Raw genomic sequence first — 19,128 nt, 5'->3', positions numbered from 1 at the left:
AATAACCAGTTCCAAACCCAACTGTATTTGTGGCAACCCTATTTCCATCATAAGGAAATCCAAACTGCCAGATGTGAGCAACAGGGATTTGCAAAACTTCAGTCTAGTTTAGTCTTCCATCGTTAATGAGACTCAGCTACCCTCCACTCTCTCCTTGTGACCTCACTAGCTGGCTTTCTCTCTCACTCTCTACCAGTGGTTGGAAGAGGAAAGCAAAATACAGGTCTGGGGGAAGAGACTAGGGGATGGTGAGTTGAAGAATGACCCCAAGTCCAGGAGAGATATAGAATTAAACTCCCTCAGGGAGGTTGCAATAGTTATTATGTCTGCAACAGATGAGCTCTCTTCTTTTCTCAAAACTCAAGAAGTTGATGTCCTCACAGTTGGTCAAACATGACAGTTTGGAATAATAATACATACTTCTCCCTGAAGAGATGAAAGAGAGAGAACACAATTGTAATGGCTCCATGTCCTTCTATCATATTCCCAGGAGTATTTTCTCTACAGAGCCTCACTAACCTTTTGCTAAGCCCCAATCAGCTATAAGGCTGAATCTACCAATGACTGACCCAGAGAATGGATTGTATTTCCCTAACTGATAGGAGACATCAACTTCTCCTTTACCCAATTTTGTCTTAAGGAAAAGTCTTTGCCATCCCCTCTAAATGACCACTCACCCATGCACAGGTGGCTATTTCTCAGACACTCTCTACTCCACATTACCTTTTCTCGTAAGGAAGTAAAGGTTCTCAATAGCACAGGACTGTTGGTGCTTTAGGATGCAGATCTTCATGGTGTCATAGCATAACCCAAGATGATATTTTTTACATTTATAACATGCTGTTGCAGAGTCTGCGAGACAGAGAAGGAGGTAATTAAAAGATGTAGTCTGGAGAAGATTCTCCAGGCCTGTGAGTTTCTCTACGGGGACTTACTATTGTCTAGTGGTTCCTGATCTTTCTCTGGCATTTGACTCCTTTGATAATCTTGTGAATCAATTGTATATGATCAAAATATCAGAGTTCCTATAAAATTTATCTATGGACGCAAGTAATGAACAAGTTATTTAACCTGATGATTTTGTCCAGTAATGGGGAAAGGAAAGCAAAGAAGGAGATTTCAGCTTCCTTACTCCAAGAAATGGACTAACTTGGTCTGGGAGAAGATAGAGCTCCTAGGATTGTAGAATAAGAATGGATTACAGCCCTCTCTGAAGACTGAGAGGAGGTTTGTTCCTAAACACATCATAAATGATCTGTTTACCAGAGATTGTGGACGAGCCATAATTGTACATGTCAGATGGTCCTTAAATTCACCTTGGGAAAAAGAAAAAAGAAAAATCTTCTTTTTCATAATCTCATATACATCTGCCAACACCCAAAGAGCCAGTTGTGGAAATTTCCCCTTCCTCAGCATCTGCCCATCTCTTAATCAACAATCAGCTCTCCCCATGTCTCCATGACTTACCATTATTTGAGCAGACCAGAAAGACAATGCACAGCAGAAACACAACAAACATCCTGAGACTTTTATCACGTACAGCTTTCTGTGAAAGGTGCTGGTTGATCTCCAGTCATCTGTCCTTGCGCTACTCATCCAAATCATATAATCATAAAATTTCAGGGACATACAGCACCTCAGTGTTCCCAGAACAAAGCCACCAACTGAAGTTTCACTACCCCTACGGCATCTATTTCAAAATTCTCCTCAATGATGAGATCAACGGTACATATTATATATGATCCATAATATAATATGGAATTATATAGACTATATTATATATATAACATAAATTTTATATTATACATTATTATATTTATAATTTATTATTATATATATTTTAAGATATATTATATGTATTTTATATATTATATAATATATATCTACAATATATATTATAATCTATAATACAAGATATACTATACTATAATATATAATATACATGTATATAATTTCTATTCATTGTTGCATACCTAAGCCTTGTGCTTTGCAAGTAGAGTCAAATTTCTCTCCTACATTTTAACATTTCGGGTATTTCAAGACGGTATTTGGACACCTGGCTCTTTGTATCTCTCTTCACTAATCTGGTTACTCTCCTCAGAATAATCTCAGATTTGTCTTTGTCTCATGTAGACCAAGGCAGACTCCAGGTATAGTCTGTATGTGTGGGGGGTATTGGAGTACTGCTTTTGTGGTGGAGGAAAAGGAGCTTCAGGAAGAAGGTGAGCAAAAATAAAATTTGTCTAGTTTGCCTTCGGGTGTTATTAACTGATTGATTGGTATTCTAATTAAATAATTTCTAAGCATATACCACATGCCAGTATCACAGGAAGAAAAGATGCTTACGCAACCAGGACGTCAATCAATGGCCTCAGTAAAGACATCGAAAAGGACATGGAGCGCAGTTGGCTATGGACATCTAGATGAAAGTCCTTCAAATTTGACTGCCTGCCCGGAGAAGGCTCCCGTGAAGAAGGGGGTGCTGAACAGGACTTGGAGGGCTAGCAATGTGTGAGCTGGAAAAAGTGAGTAGGGACAGGCACCCAAAGGAACAGCAAATGTCAGAGTACAGAGATGTCAAACAGCCTGTCACAGCGTGAAGAGAGCAGGTCATGTGGCTGCAGAGACATGAGTGTGCCAGAAACTCAAGTACAGAGAGACACAGTCTGCTGGAGATGATGGCATATGGGTGAAGGGAGGGGCCCAAGGGGACATTGCACGGGTCTTGCTGCTGACACCACTTGGTCCCAAGCTTGCAGGATGGAATTTCTTGCTTGTTACTGTGCACTTGCAAGAGGTCAGTGAAAAGAGCCATTTTCCCCGGAGTTAGGAAAGATATGAAAGCATATACTCCTCTTCAGCACCAATATTGAATTGTGGAAAGGACACATCCTTTAATCCCAGACTCAAGTTTGCCAGTATATGGGCTCAAATCCTGACATTGCTATTTGCCAGCTATGTAATTTTTGGGTGAGTTACTGACGTTGAGAATAATTTTCATATCTCACACGATCAGTATTAGGATTATATTACAGTTTGTGAAGAAAGGGAAGCTCATATTTGTTGAGACCCTGGAAACTATCAAGCACTAACTCCCTGTGTGTTGCTTACAATTTCAGACAAGCAGCCTTGACCCTTTTGCTAGGGTAGGCATCAGAAATTTCCATCATAAGGAGTCATACACAAGAAAGGGCATCTGGCTAGGAAAGACAAGGAAGTAGTGGCTATAGCTGTGGTCTTAGCATTCAAGGGCAAGAGCCCGGCTGTGAGGACGGTATCAGGAGTGTTTTGTCAAGGGTTAACTTTCAATAAGGCTTACATTTGGCTTTGGGTGTTCAAAAAGATGGGAAGTTAATAACAATCTCTTCTAGAATGGACTTTGAAGACAGAAAGTCAGATTCAGAACAAGCTGTCTGAGTTGGCTTGAATAAGTGAGCAGCTGGGAACAAGTTGAGTTCTGATTCACTGAGACTGGGTGAGAACTGGATCCATTCTTAAAGCTTAAGGTAGGCTCCATATGCTTATGACAAGCCATTTTATATCTCTACCTCAGACCCCTATTCTGACTTCTAGATTCACGTCTACAAATAACCATTGAATTTTAGGTGGCTCACAAAGTATCAATCTCAGGCTGTCTCAAAATGAAATCATAATCTTTCTGATTCACTAAACCTGCTCCTACTGCAGTGTTTAGGGTCTCAATAAACCCAGGAATCATTCTTTATAGATACCTGTGCCCTGTCCTCAAAGAGAATCAAATAGCAAGTCTTATCCATTCTACCTACTAACTTCTCCCTCATATGGGTTTATTTTTCTCTATCCACTGCCACTACCATAACCTTCAGCTTCATCTCCTGCCTGGTCTAAGCAATAACCTTATTTTTTGGCCTGCCTGGTTGTAATCTTCCCCTATTATAGTCTGTTCTCTATAAAGTGGTCAGAGAGCCCTTTTATAGGCCATCGATGCCGCACTCCTGCTCAAAACCGTCCAATGACTTTTCATCACGCTTTGAAGAAAATCCAAAGGTCCTCCCATAGCAAGTCTTCCCCAGGCTGAGCAAAGGCCATTCTCCCATTTCATTTCCTACCACATTCCCCTTGCTCATTCAAATGTCACCCTCTCAGGGCAGCATTTCCTGGTTGACATTAGGAAATGTTAACATCCCTTCTTCAACCTTTTCCCTGTTTCTCTTTTTAATAGCAATTCTCACTACCTGAACTTACATATCTATTTGGTCACTTGTTTGATTCTTCCAGTAGCACAGAGCCAAGACTTTGTTTTATTTACCACTGGATACCCAGCATCTGGAGGCTCAGAATATAGGAAACACCCCCCAAATATCTATGGAACAAACAAATAATGATCTTCCCACATCCGCTCTTGAGTCCTTTCAGCCCATTATTACATAGGAACCAGGTTGATCAGATTCATTTTTGTTTTTGTTTTTTTTTTTTTTAATTTTTTTTTAACGTTTATTTATTTTTGAGACAGAGAGAGACAGAGCATGAATGGGGGAGGGTCAGAGAGAGGAAGACACAGAATCCGAAACAGGCTCCAGGCTGTCAGCACAGAGCCCGACGCGGGGCTCGAACTCACGGACCGCGAGATCATGACCTGAGCTGAAGTCAGCCGCCCAACCGACTGAGTCACCCAGGCGCCCCTCATTTTTGTTTTTTAAGTATAATAAGGATGTGAAAATGAGGCTCTTTCTATATTCCAGCTAGGATCCCAAAATAGTAGGTGGCAAGTATTTTTACATTTCAAAGTGAAATGTTGTGCTAGTCATGCAGATTAACAAAGAAAATCAATGAAAACCAGTTTCAGTATCTAGGACCCTTTGACCACCTAGATGGTTTAAAGAAATAAACATTAATGTGTCAAAATAACAAATAAACAGCAGGGGAGTTTTTATAGTCTTGGAGGGGGAGATGTCTTTCAATATATGGCTAAAAATATACAACCATAAAAAAATTTTATATGTTTGGCTACATTTTAAAAAATCTTCTGAAGCAGGAGGTGGGGTTAGGAACCAACCACTAACTCATAAGCAAGGTCCGAATAACAAATAAACAACCAGTTACAAAATATTTGCAACTCATAATGCAGACTGAGGACTGCATCTTCCTATTTTACAAAGAAATCCTAAAAATCGGTTAGAAAGCTATTAAGAATTCAAGAAGAAAGGTAGATAGTTAATAACAGCATTAGTTCACAGAAAAAGGAATTTAAATGGTCTTACGCATATAAAATGTGCTGAGCTTTACTCATAATTTGAGAAATGTGAGCTGAAGCTAAACTCAGATACGATTTGACTTTATGGGTAGATCTAGGCAATCATCAGAATCTAATCACACCCCTAAATTGGTGAGGTTGGAAAGCAGCACTACTCATCACTCATACATCACTACTAGAGGGTAAGTTAATACATCAGTCGGGGGGGGGGGGGGCGGAATTAGACAATGGCTATCGAAATTATAAAGATCTAGGGATCTTACCCAAGTCATTTTGTGGAATTAGCCTTGCACATCTGTGAAAAAGTGAATACACACGGTTATTTATGGCTTGATAACTGCAAGATTGAAAACAATTTATACTGATCTCATTTATATGCAAAATCTTTAAAAAAAAAAAAAAGTCAAACTCATAGAAACAGAAAGTAGAATGGTCGTTACCAGGGGCTTGGGGTGGCAGAATGGGGAGGCTGATCCAAGGGTACATGCTTTCAGGTACGAGATGAAGATGTTCTGGGGATCTAGTAATGTACAGCATGGTGACTATAGTTAACAGTGCTGTACTGTGTACTTGAGAGTTACTAAGAGAGTAGATCATAAGCACTCTCGCCACACAGGCACATGCACATGCGCACACACACAAATACAACGGTAATTATGTGGCGTGATGGATGTGTAATTAACCTGACTATGGTGATCATTTCACAATGTATGAATATCAAATTATCACATTGTACATTTTAAATATATATACTTATGTTTGTTATATAAAACAAACAATAAAGCTGGGGGAAGAAAGAAGAGAAAGTTTATGGACCAGTTGGGAATAGCTACATAAATTGTGATATATCCACACAATAGAATATTATGCAGGCAGAAAAAAAAAAAAGAATGAAGAAGTTTTTTGAAGTGAATTTAGTAACACATCAAATATACCTTGTAGGCTAAGTGAGTCACATCCTATTCAGCTGAAACTGAATTTATACATCTTAAAATATCTAGGACATGAGGATAAGGCTGAAATTTTACCAAAAAATAATTAGGAGGCTATTACATAAAAATATTGATTTGAAAAGCTTGCTATTATAGCTCAAGTATAGTACTTTCTCAACACCATCAGCTTGTAGATGGCTCCTCTGGCCACTATTCTGTACGTTCGCAATACTAAATACAAGCCCATTTTAAACTGAATTTAGTAAAGGAGTAAAAAAACTTTAAGCCAGCTCTGCCAGTCATAGATACTGATGAATGACATATTACTATCTGGATTTGGACTATTTCTTTCCCGCTAATAATAATTAGTAAAAGACAGTGATCTCCTCTTCAACTCCTGGTCCACGGTGATGATGCAATCTCATTGAAGTCATCCCATATACTGAAACTCTGCATACCTTGCTTCATCATCTGCGTTAGGAAATAGAACTTTGGGGAGGCTGGGTGGCTCAGTTGGTTAAGCATCCGACTTTGGTTCAGGTCGGATCCCTTTCGCATTCCGCTTAAAATATATAAGAGTGCATATTTTAACAATAAGCCCGTTTAACAATAAGCCCATCAAACTAGTGGAGCTTACTACAGGCCAGTTACTTTAAGCTATTTACATTCATCTATAGAACTAGATTTGTGTGGTGTAAATGTGGAGCTATAGATTCATACATATATATTCCTGTCCTCTAACATTGATTCATATTTTAAACTCTTTGATTGTGACTTCTTACTAATAAAGAATTTCTTATTCAAAAAAGTTGAGTAATCCATATCTCCAGTCATTTTCTTTATCAGAAGCATTTTTTCACTGGATTCTTTAGAAATGGCTTATAGGAATAATAATTCTCAAATTCCTGTATGTCCAAACACTTTATGTTCTTTACCTTTGAAGGTGAATTTTGCTACATTCAAAATCTTTGGTTCACATTTTCTTTCCTTACATATCATAAATACATCACTGCCGTTACAAAAGTCTAATGATAAACCAATTTTCTGTCCCTTATAAATTATGGACATTGGTCTAAAAACTCAAAGGATTTTTTTTCTTTTTTCGTAAGTTTGGTAATTTTACAAGAATATGTCCTGATGTTGATCATTCTAAGTTGACAGCATCAGGCACAGTGTGCTGTTGCAATGTAAAGTTTCGAGTCTTTTAAAATCATTTTAGAAAAGTGTTTTATTATGATTATTAATTTTTAGTATTCTTTTCTTTTTCCTTGGTTGTCTTTTTTCAGGAGCTTCTTTATCTGTATATTGAGTCTTTTTGTTTATTTAAAAAATTCTAACCTTTTAGGAGCACCTGGGTAGTGCAGTCAGTTAAGCGTCTGACTCTGGATTTTAGCTCAGGTCATAATCTCATGGTTTGTGAGTTTGAGCCCCGTGCTGGGCTCTGCACTGGCAGTGTGGAGCCTGCTTGGGATTCTCTCTCTCTCCCTTTCTCTCTGTTCTTCCCTTCCTCACTCCTTCTCTCTCTCTCAAAATAAATAAATAAATAAATAAATAAATAAATAAATAAATAAATAAATTTTAACCTTTTAAAATCTATAAATCTCTTCATTTCTTTTAAATTTTAAAATTTCTACCTTTTCACTTTCTCTTTCTCTTAGGTCAATATTCCACTATATATGCTTATATTCTTCAACTTTTGTTAGTAGAGATGGTGGACCACGGGCCTGAGCACCACAGTGTATTCTCGTTGAGTATGCCAAGATGCAAGGCCTTGACCACTCTCTTTTCCCAGGCCATCGCCTGGGTTGTGTTCACAGTGAAAAATATTGAAGAATGAGGTAACATCTCCACCAGGACAAAGAGCAGTTGTGCTTCCACTTAGTATATAAGTGGTCAATTCCTCTCAGTGTTCCCTAGCTGTAACGCAAACCCACAGTGAGTAGCATCTACCTGGGCCTCAGCTATGCTGCCTGTGGGACTCAGAGAACTTGAGAATTGATGCAAAGCAACATGGAGTCTGGCTCCTGCTTTTGCCATGAGAATGAAGTCTTCTGTCTCTGATCCAGGAGTTTTGTTTCTTCTACCAGCATCTATAAAACAAGAACAGGCCAGATTATTAGCTCGCAGGTAGAGTAAAATCCCAGACCCTTTGCTGTTCCTGACAGTTTGGGAGATGAGGGTACGATGGTGACAGAGATATGGCTTTCTGGAAGATGAAGGACAAGGGCTCCCACAGGATCGTGTTAAGAGAGAGAGAAGACGTCTGGGGATCCAGTAGCAGGTGTTCTCACCCCAAGGGGTTGGGGAGGTACGGGAAACTTCTTCTCCTAGCTGTTTGTTTGTTATTACTTTTCTATTGTTGCATAACAAATTACCATACACACAGTGGCTTAAAACAACACAGATTTATTATCTCACAGTTTCTGTAGGCCAGAAGTCTGGGCACAGTGTGACTGGATTCTCTGCTTAAGATCTCACAAGGCTAAAATCAAGGTGTTATCCAGGGCTGTGTTTCTCATTTGAAGCCGACAACCAGTTGAACAGCTCAATCTGTCAACACTGTGTGAGTGAACTTGAAAGTGACTCCTCCCCCAGTTGAGCCACAAGATCACTACAGCTTCAACGATACCTTCATTATGTCCGTGAAACACTCGGAAGCAAAGGACCCAGCTAAGCCACACTGATTCCTGACCAACAGAAACTTCAAAATAATATATTTTGTTGTTCTAAGCCACTAAGGTTTAGGAAATTGGCTACACAGCAGATCATGAATATACTGGCTGAAAGCACAGAGGACTGCAGCGCAAAGCCACAGCAGCACCTGATGGGAAAGGAGAGAGCCCCAGAGTGGGGGAGTTATGTAGGAGTGAGGGGGGCCGTACCAATAGTGACAGAAGGTGCGGAGGAGGAGGAAAAAACTTCCCACTGCTCCAGCCATGCCCTACACACTAGCCTCACCTCCTCCCTGCATGCGCCACCCTCCCGACCACAGACTAACAATCTCCCTGCAGCTGTGGTAACCCCAGAAGTGTGTGTGTGTGTGTGTGTGTGTGTGGTAAACAACCTGGACTTTTTCCCTTAGGGGAAAAGCTGTGGCCCACTCTCTACCTCTGAGCCCTTCAACCGTAATGACTTTTCTGAACTATAGACACTGTGGCTGATGATAGTCAGACGTTGGAGCTTCTGGCAACAAAGAGGTAACGTCCACTTGGAGATTGCGACTTCTCACCTCCTTGACACACCTCTAGCTTTTTTGAAAAGCAGCTATGGATCTGCTACTGAGTGCTAATGAAAACTGAAGCCCAGTCCAAGGAAGCCTTGTGATGTATTTTCTAGGCTGATATTCACATTTGGGAGTGAGTCAACTCAGACTTGATAACTCAGTAAAGGGGCAGGGTTCAAAAGCTCAAAAGGCCTCACTAGTCACATGAAATGGTATATTCGTGAGACATATGAAGTATATTCTCAATTGTAGCCTACTGTTGTATTTTCTTAGTAGTGATTTTTAGAAATCAGAAGACTTGAATTTTGATGAAGTTAAATTTATAATCTTTTTCTTTTATGATTTGTGTTTCCATGTTTCATTATAGAAGTCTGCCTACTTGAATGTGGTGAATATCTTCTCTTAAATTTTCTTCTAGAAGATTTATCATTTTAGTTTATATATATCATATATGATCCATGTAAAGTTAATATTTCTGTATGGTGTAAAGGCAAAGTTACATCTTTCGCCATAGGGCTATCCAATTGTTCTTGCACAGTTTGTTGGAAGGACTTCTGATTTGATAATTCACCATTACGTGGATGTTAATAGACACTCTATCAAATTTTAAAAGTTCTCTTCTATTGTTATTTGATGATAATTTTATTATAAATTGATATTCGGTTTTTATCATTGAAGTTTTGTTTCTCTTCTTCCATGAATGGGGACAATTAAATTGATTCCTTCCTCTAATGTCAAACCTTACTTGCATTCCTCAAACTGGTGCAGCCACTCAGGAAAATAGTATGGAGGTTCCTCAAAAAATTAAAAATAGAACTACCCTACGACCCAGCAATTGCACTACTAGGCATTTATCCAAAGGATACAACTGTGTTGTTTCAATGGGGCACAAGCACCCCAGTGTGTACAGCATCTATCAACAATAGCCAAAGTATGGAAAGAGCCCAAATGTCCGTTGACTGGTGAATGGATAAAGATGTGGTACATACATATACAATGGAATATTACTCGGCGATTAAAAAGGACGAAGTCTTGCAACTGCAACAATGTGAATGGAAGTAGAGCATACTATGCTTAGCAAAATAAGTCAGAGATAGATAAATATCATATGGCTTCACTTATATGTGGAATTTAAGATACACAACAGATGAACATAGAGGAAGGGAAGGAAAAATAAGACAAAAACAGAGAGGGAGGCAAACCATAAGAGATTCTTTTTTTTAATTTTTTTTAAATTTTTTTTTCAACGTTTTTTATTTATTTTTGGGACAGAGAGAGACAGAGCATGAACGGGGGAGGGGCAGAGAGAGAGGGAGACACAGAATCAGAAACAGGCTCCAGGCCATCAGCCCAGAGCCTGACGCGGGGCTCGAACTCATGGACCGCGAGATCGTGACCTGGCTGAAGTCGGACGCTTAACCGACTGCGCCACCCAGGCGCCCCAAACCATAAGAGATTCTTAACTACAGAGAACAAACTGAGGGCTGCTGGTGGGGTGCCGGGAGGGGAGAAGGGCTAAAATGGGCAAGGGGCATTAAGGAGGGCACTTGTTGGGATGAGCACTAGGTATTACATGTAAGTGATGAATCATGAGATTCTATTCTAGAAATCATTATTACACTATACGTTAAATAACTTGGATGTAAATCTAAAAAAATTTTTAATTAAAAAAATTTAAATAGTTAATAACCTCCCAAAATAGAGAGCCCCCCCCGCCTCGCCCCGTACCCTCCATAGGTTCACTGGTGAATTCTGCCAAAAACTTAAGGAAGAAATTATACAGATTCTCTACCATCTCTTCCAGAAAATCGAAATAGAGGGACCATTTCCTAACAAAATATGGAATAAAACAGAATAAAACTACTTATTCTACAGATTTTAAAAACAATAATAATAAACATTATTAATAATTTGAACTTACACAATGTTATATGTCAAGCATGTATCAATAACTCTGGGAAAATATTAATGAAAGGGACAAAAGATTTGAACAGATGTTCAATCTGTTTACTAATGAAGCACACGAAAAGAGCCAAATAAATTGACAACAAATTTTGTATTTCAATTCCATCCTGCTAAAGCTTTTCCCACAGCACTTAAACATTTGCAAGAGGGTGAGAGGGAGATGTTGGCCAATGAGTACAAACTGACAGTTAGAAAATGAGTAAGTTCGAGGAATTGAACGCACGGCATTGCGATTACAAGTTACAGCCTTGTGCTACATTTCTTGAAAGTTGCTAAGTTACACAAAGCTACATGTAAATTATATCTGAATAAAGTTGGGGGAAAAGAACATAAATTTGCAAGGATATTGACCTCTACCTTCTTCTTTAATATCGGCAATTCAGCCAAGAAATCTTTAATTTTTCTGTAACACCTTAACGATAAATACAGAACCTTGAGTGCAAATTTTTATCTCATTCAGATGGCTAAAAGTATCTTTTAGGTGAGCCAGACCATGAATAAAGTCCTCTTTTTCAAATTGTTTCAAGAGTGGTTTTGCTTTTTCTTTAAAAAGTAAACAAACAAATAAAACTTATCAAAATCGGTACTAAAGTTTGTCCCTTTGAAAGCCAGAGAACTTCGGTGGTGACAGAGAAGATTTTCTTATTCCCCGCAAAGGCATTTTTAAAATGTGATGATTTAGAAAATTACTTTGGATAAAGTCGATGGCTCTTTTGGCTGATGACAGAATTTCTTTTAGAGTTGTCTGAATAGTCTTTTGTCAGTGCATGTCTGTCACAAAACAAGTGAGTAGCTAGGAGGTGAGGAAAACCAGACGCCCACCCAGCATTGTAGGAGTTCCGTTCTGTCTGCAGAAAGAGACATTGCTTCCCTCAAAGTTCTGCATGATAAAACCACCTTTTTTACCTATTGACAAAAAGTCGTTCGTTGACTTTTACACTTCCCAGGGGAGACTCATGATGTAAGAATTCTTCGATGGCTTCAGCATGCGCAGAGCAAGCAAAACCAGAAGGAAATGGGAAGCTTGGCAACACTGAAGGTGGCTTTAGTTTCGTCCCATTGTAAAATGAAGGGGTGTGGCAGAAGTGCCAATTCCTCAATGGCTGCTTCAAGGTTTTAAAGAAATAGGAACTGTTGGACAAGGAAAATGGATGACAGAGTTTTTTCCTTCGTTGCAGTCCACGAATCAGTGCCGACATGGTTCACCAAAGTTTATCCAATATAAGTGGAGCTTCTATTTATTCAGCAGGCTGGTAAGAAAATGTGCAGAAGCCCCAAGAAAAGGGTTTTGTAAAATGGCACAACTACGTTTAGAAACACGCCAAATCTTTCCAACTGAGCTTTCTTATTAGGAAAAATTCCAAATTCTAAGATATAGTTTCTGGACAGACAGAAGTGAGATGCACTTTTACTCTATCTGCATTCACAAGAACATTTACACACACACACACTCACACACACACACACACACACACACACACACACACATACATAAAACCACCGTGACCTTTGTGTCCTAGTAAGTTCAAAGATGCAAATGAAGACATCTGATTCCTGTTTTTTCACTTACTTCTATTAGGAACAAAATCTTAGGCACTGCTAACGTTTTGTAGTTTGTTGCCAACATTGAATATGGAAGGGAGTGATTGATATCCTTTAGAGTGTAGCCAAGAGCGGGATGCCCCAAGATGGACCACTTTGGCATGAAAATTATTTTGAGTTAAAAAGCAATCAATCAAAAGCCAGCAGATTCAGGAAAAGCACCCCTCAACCTCTTGAAAGAATTTAGATGGAGGACCTGCTCCAGGAAGAGAGCTATCACCCATAGATAAAACTCCAACATGGTAAGAGCTAGGTATGGTAGATGGGAGGAACCTAGTTCTCCATGTCCCACTGTTTCGGAGTGGCCCAGCAAATACTTGTTTACCAAATACTTACTCTTTTTTAAAATCTTCCCATAAATTGCATTCCTATCCTCTGAGGTCCCAGACCCTTGCCCCCTTTTCCTTAGTTTGGGGAGATATATATATATATATATATATATATATATATATATATATATTCTATGTCTGTGTGGATCCGCCATAGATATGCTATTAAATTTGATTTTCTCCTGTTAATCTGTCTCATGTCAATTTGATTCTTAGTCTGGCTAGAAGGATCTTGAAGGGGACAGCAATTCTTGCTCCCTGACAAGAGGTTAGTGAAAAATTTAAAATTTTCTAGCAAGGTTCATGGACCTCATGAAACTAAGAGGCCACTAAACCCCATATTAATAAATTTTGCTCAGGAACCAAGATAAGGTGCTAACAAAAATCTGTTACCACACCTGCATAAATTCAGTCCATAAACAGTCCTGAAAGGGTGTTTTGAAACTTTTCATTACCATCAGGACTTTTCATCTAAAACATTATATTAACAGCAATATTGTGAACAAAGAGAATGTTAGTGACACTGATCTATGCTTGAACCTCAGCCGGGCTGCTTCATGGACGCTTCACCACCAGGGTGTTGTGAGGGCTCCATGAAACGATGCGAGTAGAAGTGGCTGGCCCCATGTGTGGCACGTAGCAAGCACTCAATAAATGCTGGTTTTGTTCTTCTCTCCTTCACCTCTCTTATTACCAGCAATTGGAAGAAGAGGGTGATTTCCCTAGGCCCTGCAAACAGGCTCCTCGCCATCACACTTTTTAAAGATCATTATTTCATACTCTGTATACACTCTGAAAAGCCATTACTTCCCCTGGAAGCCAAGGAACAAAGCAGCCTGACTTCTGACTCTATGTCCGTTCCCTCCAAAAAACAAAAGGGCAGCATTTAGAAGCCAGATTAAGAGGGTTGCTCATCTGTGGTATCACCAAGATTTCAGTTACCAACCCTGAAGCCAAGAATGAATATGAGGACACAATGTTCTGCTGTCTCATCAGAGCAGGACAAATGGCATCTAGGCTGAGTAGATGGCCTTCTTGCCATGGGGCACATTAATCTGGGACTCTGTATCAGTGGGATTGTGGATAGTGGTATCATGTGAGATTTAGCCGTCATACGCTCAGCACATCACCATGTGCCAGGCAAAATGCTAGGTCAGAATAACAGATCTTAGTATCCATATTCATGATTTACATTATGAAACCATGGAATGTTAAAGTCGTAAAGGACCATAGAATTGTTGAAGTCTAAAAATCACAGATAAATGGCTTGCTAAAGATGCCATGAATTACATAGTAATCAACCAAAAGTCTCAGACTCCCAGGAAAATCCACTTTTTCCATCGTACCACACAGCCTCTAGTAGGTTCTAATACTTATTCTTTCCTATGCCGTGCTAAATGAAGAAGGAAATTGTTTCCAAGAAAAAACTTGATGGGTAAGGTTCTGGGGGAGGATGAGGAGTAAGTCAGGTACCCAATGTTTGGGTAGAATTGCAAAACTTCACAATCTTAACTAGAAATAATCCAGCAGAAAGGAGATTCAAAACTCAATGGGCCTTTCAGAAAGCATCTGCCAAGGGGAACCTTGAAAGAAGAGTAGACACTGAAAACCAACTGCAGTTTAACCTGGAATGTTCTTTACTTCATTTGCTATGGTTTTAGAGTCATTCTCTTTAAACAGATAAATCAGAGAAAATAGGTGACAGATGAAATGCCCTGATAGCCTTGTAAACCCAAGCACCAAAGGCTCAGGGCTTTGCCTTCTTGATAAGCCTTTGAAAAGTCCTGAAAAAAATGCCATCCAGTTTCTAAGATGCCCTCCTGAAATATGGCAGAATAGAAAACTAGACTCAAGACTTCACAATCTGGCTTTTCATTCTAGAATCAATTCTTTTCGAAGAAACGAATTCCCTCATGTTTCTCTTCTTGGGCAATGATCGGCTCCACACTCTGGTCATAGAAAAAGAACATTGTAACTTTTGCGGCATTTGACGTAAGACTTCATGTCACCCAATCTTCACCTGATATCTAAAAATGTCATACTTGATATGTTTTAATGAACATATTGTTCCTACAAGCAAGAATATGTCCTTAAATTAGCTCTGCATGGAAGATTCCCAATACCTCTTGCCAAGGTGCCATCAGCTCACTGACACAGGTTAAGCAGACTTGGGATGCCAGGGTTAGTCATGGTTTCCCAGTGCTTTACCCATGGTGAGCCTTAACTGAGTTAACTTTTGTAGAGATAGATACCTAAATCATAGAAAAACGAGCCAGTTCACAATATAAATTTGGTAAAGATCATGTTGTGTGGTAATTCTAGCAAGAATCTCCCAGCCCTACAGAGTAAATAGTCCCTGACTGTGGAGGACAGATTTCTGCTAAGGTGAAGTCGTTCTGGGCTGAGAATCAGAAGTTCTAGGCTGAAGGCCCAGCTGGGTCATAGATCATACATCTTTTTCTCTTTCATTCTCCTGTTTCTTCCCCATCGGGTGAGGAGCTACGTGATCTTTTCTTACTTATACATTGCTCTACGTGCACACACAGAACTGTACCTGGAACACCAAAGTTCTCAATAATACTTATTCGTTGATTGTATGAATAAATCTCCAAGAGGCATTGAATCAAGGTGGTTGAAAGTGTGGCCTCCACTAGATATGTAATCATGGGTAAGATACTGGACCTCACCAAGCCCCAGTTTCCCTCTCTGTAAAATTAGAATAAGAATGATAATGTAGTAACTATAACAATAATTGCTGTGCTAAAGATTATAATTAAAAAACCAAGTTAGCTTAATGTAAACCCCCAAATTTACTAATTATCTTTATGCTTTGCTATGGGGTAGAGAGAGAATGAACTTGAGCTTCCAGAGAAAAGCTTGTGTGATTGGTTTCCCTTAGGCATGAATAATTCCTGCCCTGTGAAGAAGAAGGTTTCCTCCCTATAGCCTAAAGAGCTGTTCTTGCAGTTCCTGGCTTCTTTTCCTCCTGTACAGAAGACTTCTGGTTCAGGATGGACAAACACTTCTTGATAGTCTCCTTCCTTTTCTGCTTCATTGTAGGTGAGTCACAGACCTGAGAAGTGGGCTCCAGAGGCAGGATCTCAGGAGCCCTTAGAAACTCTACGTGTACAGGAGGTATCCATGGAGGGCTGAGCCTTGACCACGTTTACAAGGGAGGGGAAGCCATTCTTCAGAATGCTCCTTCTGCCTTACGGGCCAACTTTTCTGACCTTTTCAACATTCTGCCATTCCTCACCAGGGGCTCAAGCCTCTATGGCTGCCCCTTCCTACTCTTTCCCCATTCTGTCCCTACCATTCCCCATAATCTAAAATCCTAGCAAGATTTTCCTTAAGTCATCCTTTCCATTCATAAATCTGTATCCCATTTGCTGTGACAGCTGGTCAGTCTATAATGAATAATTTTGTAGTTTGTTTTAGACAATGACTTTTGATACCCTTATCAGGGAGTTTATATGAAAACAAGTGATTATAGGAGAGGAAATACTGGATGCTCTAGAATCAGAATTTTTAAATTGCTGTCTTAACATGGATGGAACAGGAAGGTATTATGCTAAGTGAAATAAGTCAGTCAGAGAAAGACAGACACCATATGTTTTCACTGGTAAGTGGATCTTGAGAAACTTAACAGAAGACCATGGGGGAGGGGAAGGGGAAAAAAAAGTTATGAGAGGGAGGGAGGCAAATCATAAGAGACTCTTGGATACTGAGAACAAACTGTGGGTTGATGGGGGGTGGGGGAGAAGGGAAAGTGGGTGATGGGCGTTGAGGAGGTCACTTGTTGGGATGAGCACTGGGTGTTGTATGGAAACCAATTTGTCAATAAATTATATTAAAAAAATAAATAAAACAAGAACAATTATTTCTCACTAAAAATTTTTTAAAAATTGCTGTTTTAAAATCTCTGTACCTTTGGTTACTCATCTGAGAAATGGGGAAATACTTACTCACGAGGCTCTTGTGATGATTAAATCAGATGCAAAGTGAGAAAGCATGGCCCAAATCAGATGCTCAATAAATGCTACTTTCCTTTCTCACCTAGGTGCACCAGGGAGAGGTTTTTTGTTTGTTTTATTAAACCTGTATTTCTGATTAGCTCACCCCACAATACCATGGGAAGTGTTACTAATATGTTGTAATTCATGAGGACTTTACATACATTCAATTCAAAGTTCAAAATTACAGAGTATATTACCTCATAATATCTAAGCGGCGAATGTTAATAACCTAGCTTGGGTAAAATATTTTTTTCTTTTTTAAAAATGTTTGTTTATTTTTGAGAGAGAGACAGAGACAGAGACAGAGTGTGGGCGAGAGAGGGGCAGAGAGAGAGGGAAACACAGAATCTGAAACAGGCTCCAGGCTCTGTCAGCACATGGCCCGACATGGGGCTCGAACCCACGAACTGAGAGATCATGACCTGAGCGGAAGTCGGATGCTCAACCGACTGAGCCACCCAGGCACCCCTTGGGTAAAATAGTTTAAAGCATTCACCCGCATTATTACACTCCCACCTATCCACAGTGCTGCCAAGTTGACTAGGCCATCATTAATAGAACCGTTTTAAAGCTGGAAAAACCAAAGTCATGGGGGCTAAATCTTTGCTCTGAGTAGGTTAAAACGGCTAAAATAGGGATCCGAAGAATCCTTTTATACTCACAATCGCATTTCTCTGTGATACGAAGTTGGTGAGAGCTCCAACTGCTTACTACCTGCTATTCTACCCACCACCAGCTCCTCATCCACCGCCCCCCCACCCCCCGCCGTCACCCTTACTCCTCCACCCTCCACAATCAGGTCTAGATAATTCCAGCTCCTTCCAAAGTGTCCCTGGTCTGACACCAGCTCTACACTCTCCAGCAGTGACACCTCTGAAGTGTGTAACGTGCCACCTTCGCACACGGACAGATCGCTGTAGAAGAGGCTTTGGTTCCTGTATTGCTCAGACGTTTGAGTCGTGCATGTCTTTAAAGATCTTCCAGGGTAAGGTAGAGGGCCAGTAGAGGTACCGTGAAAATCTTAGAAAATTCTTAGGAGAGCACTTCAGCGATTTTGTATCTCAGACTACGGCCCGTCTAGGAGAGGAACCGACGAGCAGAATGCCTCTGAGCTCAGGTCCCTGTGCATGCAGACAGAAGAGGATTGGGGCAAATGAGACAGGAGGAAGAAGACGGGGACCCTATATTCCCAACGAAATGGACCAGATTCTAACTCTGAAGACACTAAAGCACTAGTTGCTAATCTACCAGGAAAGGAAATGAAACAGCTATATAGAGTTGTAGGGACCTCAGGCAAACGAACATGAAGGGGGCCGGTGGTTTCTACATCTCCCTGCCTCAGTCCTCATGGTACGGATACGCTGTGAAGCCATCCCTAAACCCACCCTGATGCTTAATTAAATTTCCATGGGCAGGAATAGTGCCAGGTTTGACTTGTCTTTAGAAAACTTAGATCACTGACTTATTTTCTATGTTCTTTCTTATTACAGATAACATTCTGCAGTTATCATATATGGTGTGTCAGAAATTCTGCAGAGACTTGACATTTGATTTCCACAATCGGACTTACGTTCATAAATGTTGCAGATACAATTATTGTAACATCGAAATCTAAGATATTTGCCCTCCCGAGGCCTCACTCTGAAGTGTTGATGTTTCTCACCCTTCATACCCTGCCTGCCCTTGCTTTTTTGCCTTGTCTGTCTTGTAAGTACCCCAGCTGTCTCTTTAATTCAGTGTCACCCTTCCTGGCACCTCCAGCTCGGTTTCTATCTCAGTCAGAGGATAATGATTCTGAACAACAGACCTCTCCCATGACAGGGATTGA

At 40.0% G+C, this 19,128-nt stretch overlaps 1 protein-coding gene across 1 annotated transcript; it reads left to right on the top strand.

Moving 5' to 3' along the window:
- Positions 1-16,295: 16,295 nt before the first annotated feature.
- On the top strand, positions 16,296-18,915 carry PATE3 (prostate and testis expressed 3). Its single transcript, XM_019421329.2, has 3 exons — positions 16,296-16,344; positions 18,163-18,285; positions 18,791-18,915. The coding sequence occupies exons 1-3, from the start codon at positions 16,296-16,298 to the stop codon at positions 18,913-18,915; spliced, it is 297 nt and encodes a 98-aa protein (XP_019276874.1).
- Positions 18,916-19,128: the final 213 nt, after the last annotated feature.

Source organism: Panthera pardus, unplaced genomic scaffold (genome assembly GCF_024362965.1).
Source record: "Panthera pardus isolate Hobbes unplaced genomic scaffold, ASM2436296v1 HiC_scaffold_12, whole genome shotgun sequence".
Lineage (NCBI taxonomy): Eukaryota > Metazoa > Chordata > Mammalia > Carnivora > Felidae > Panthera > Panthera pardus.
Note: the sequence above shows the minus strand (reverse complement) of the source record. Positions and strands in the feature narration are given on the sequence as shown.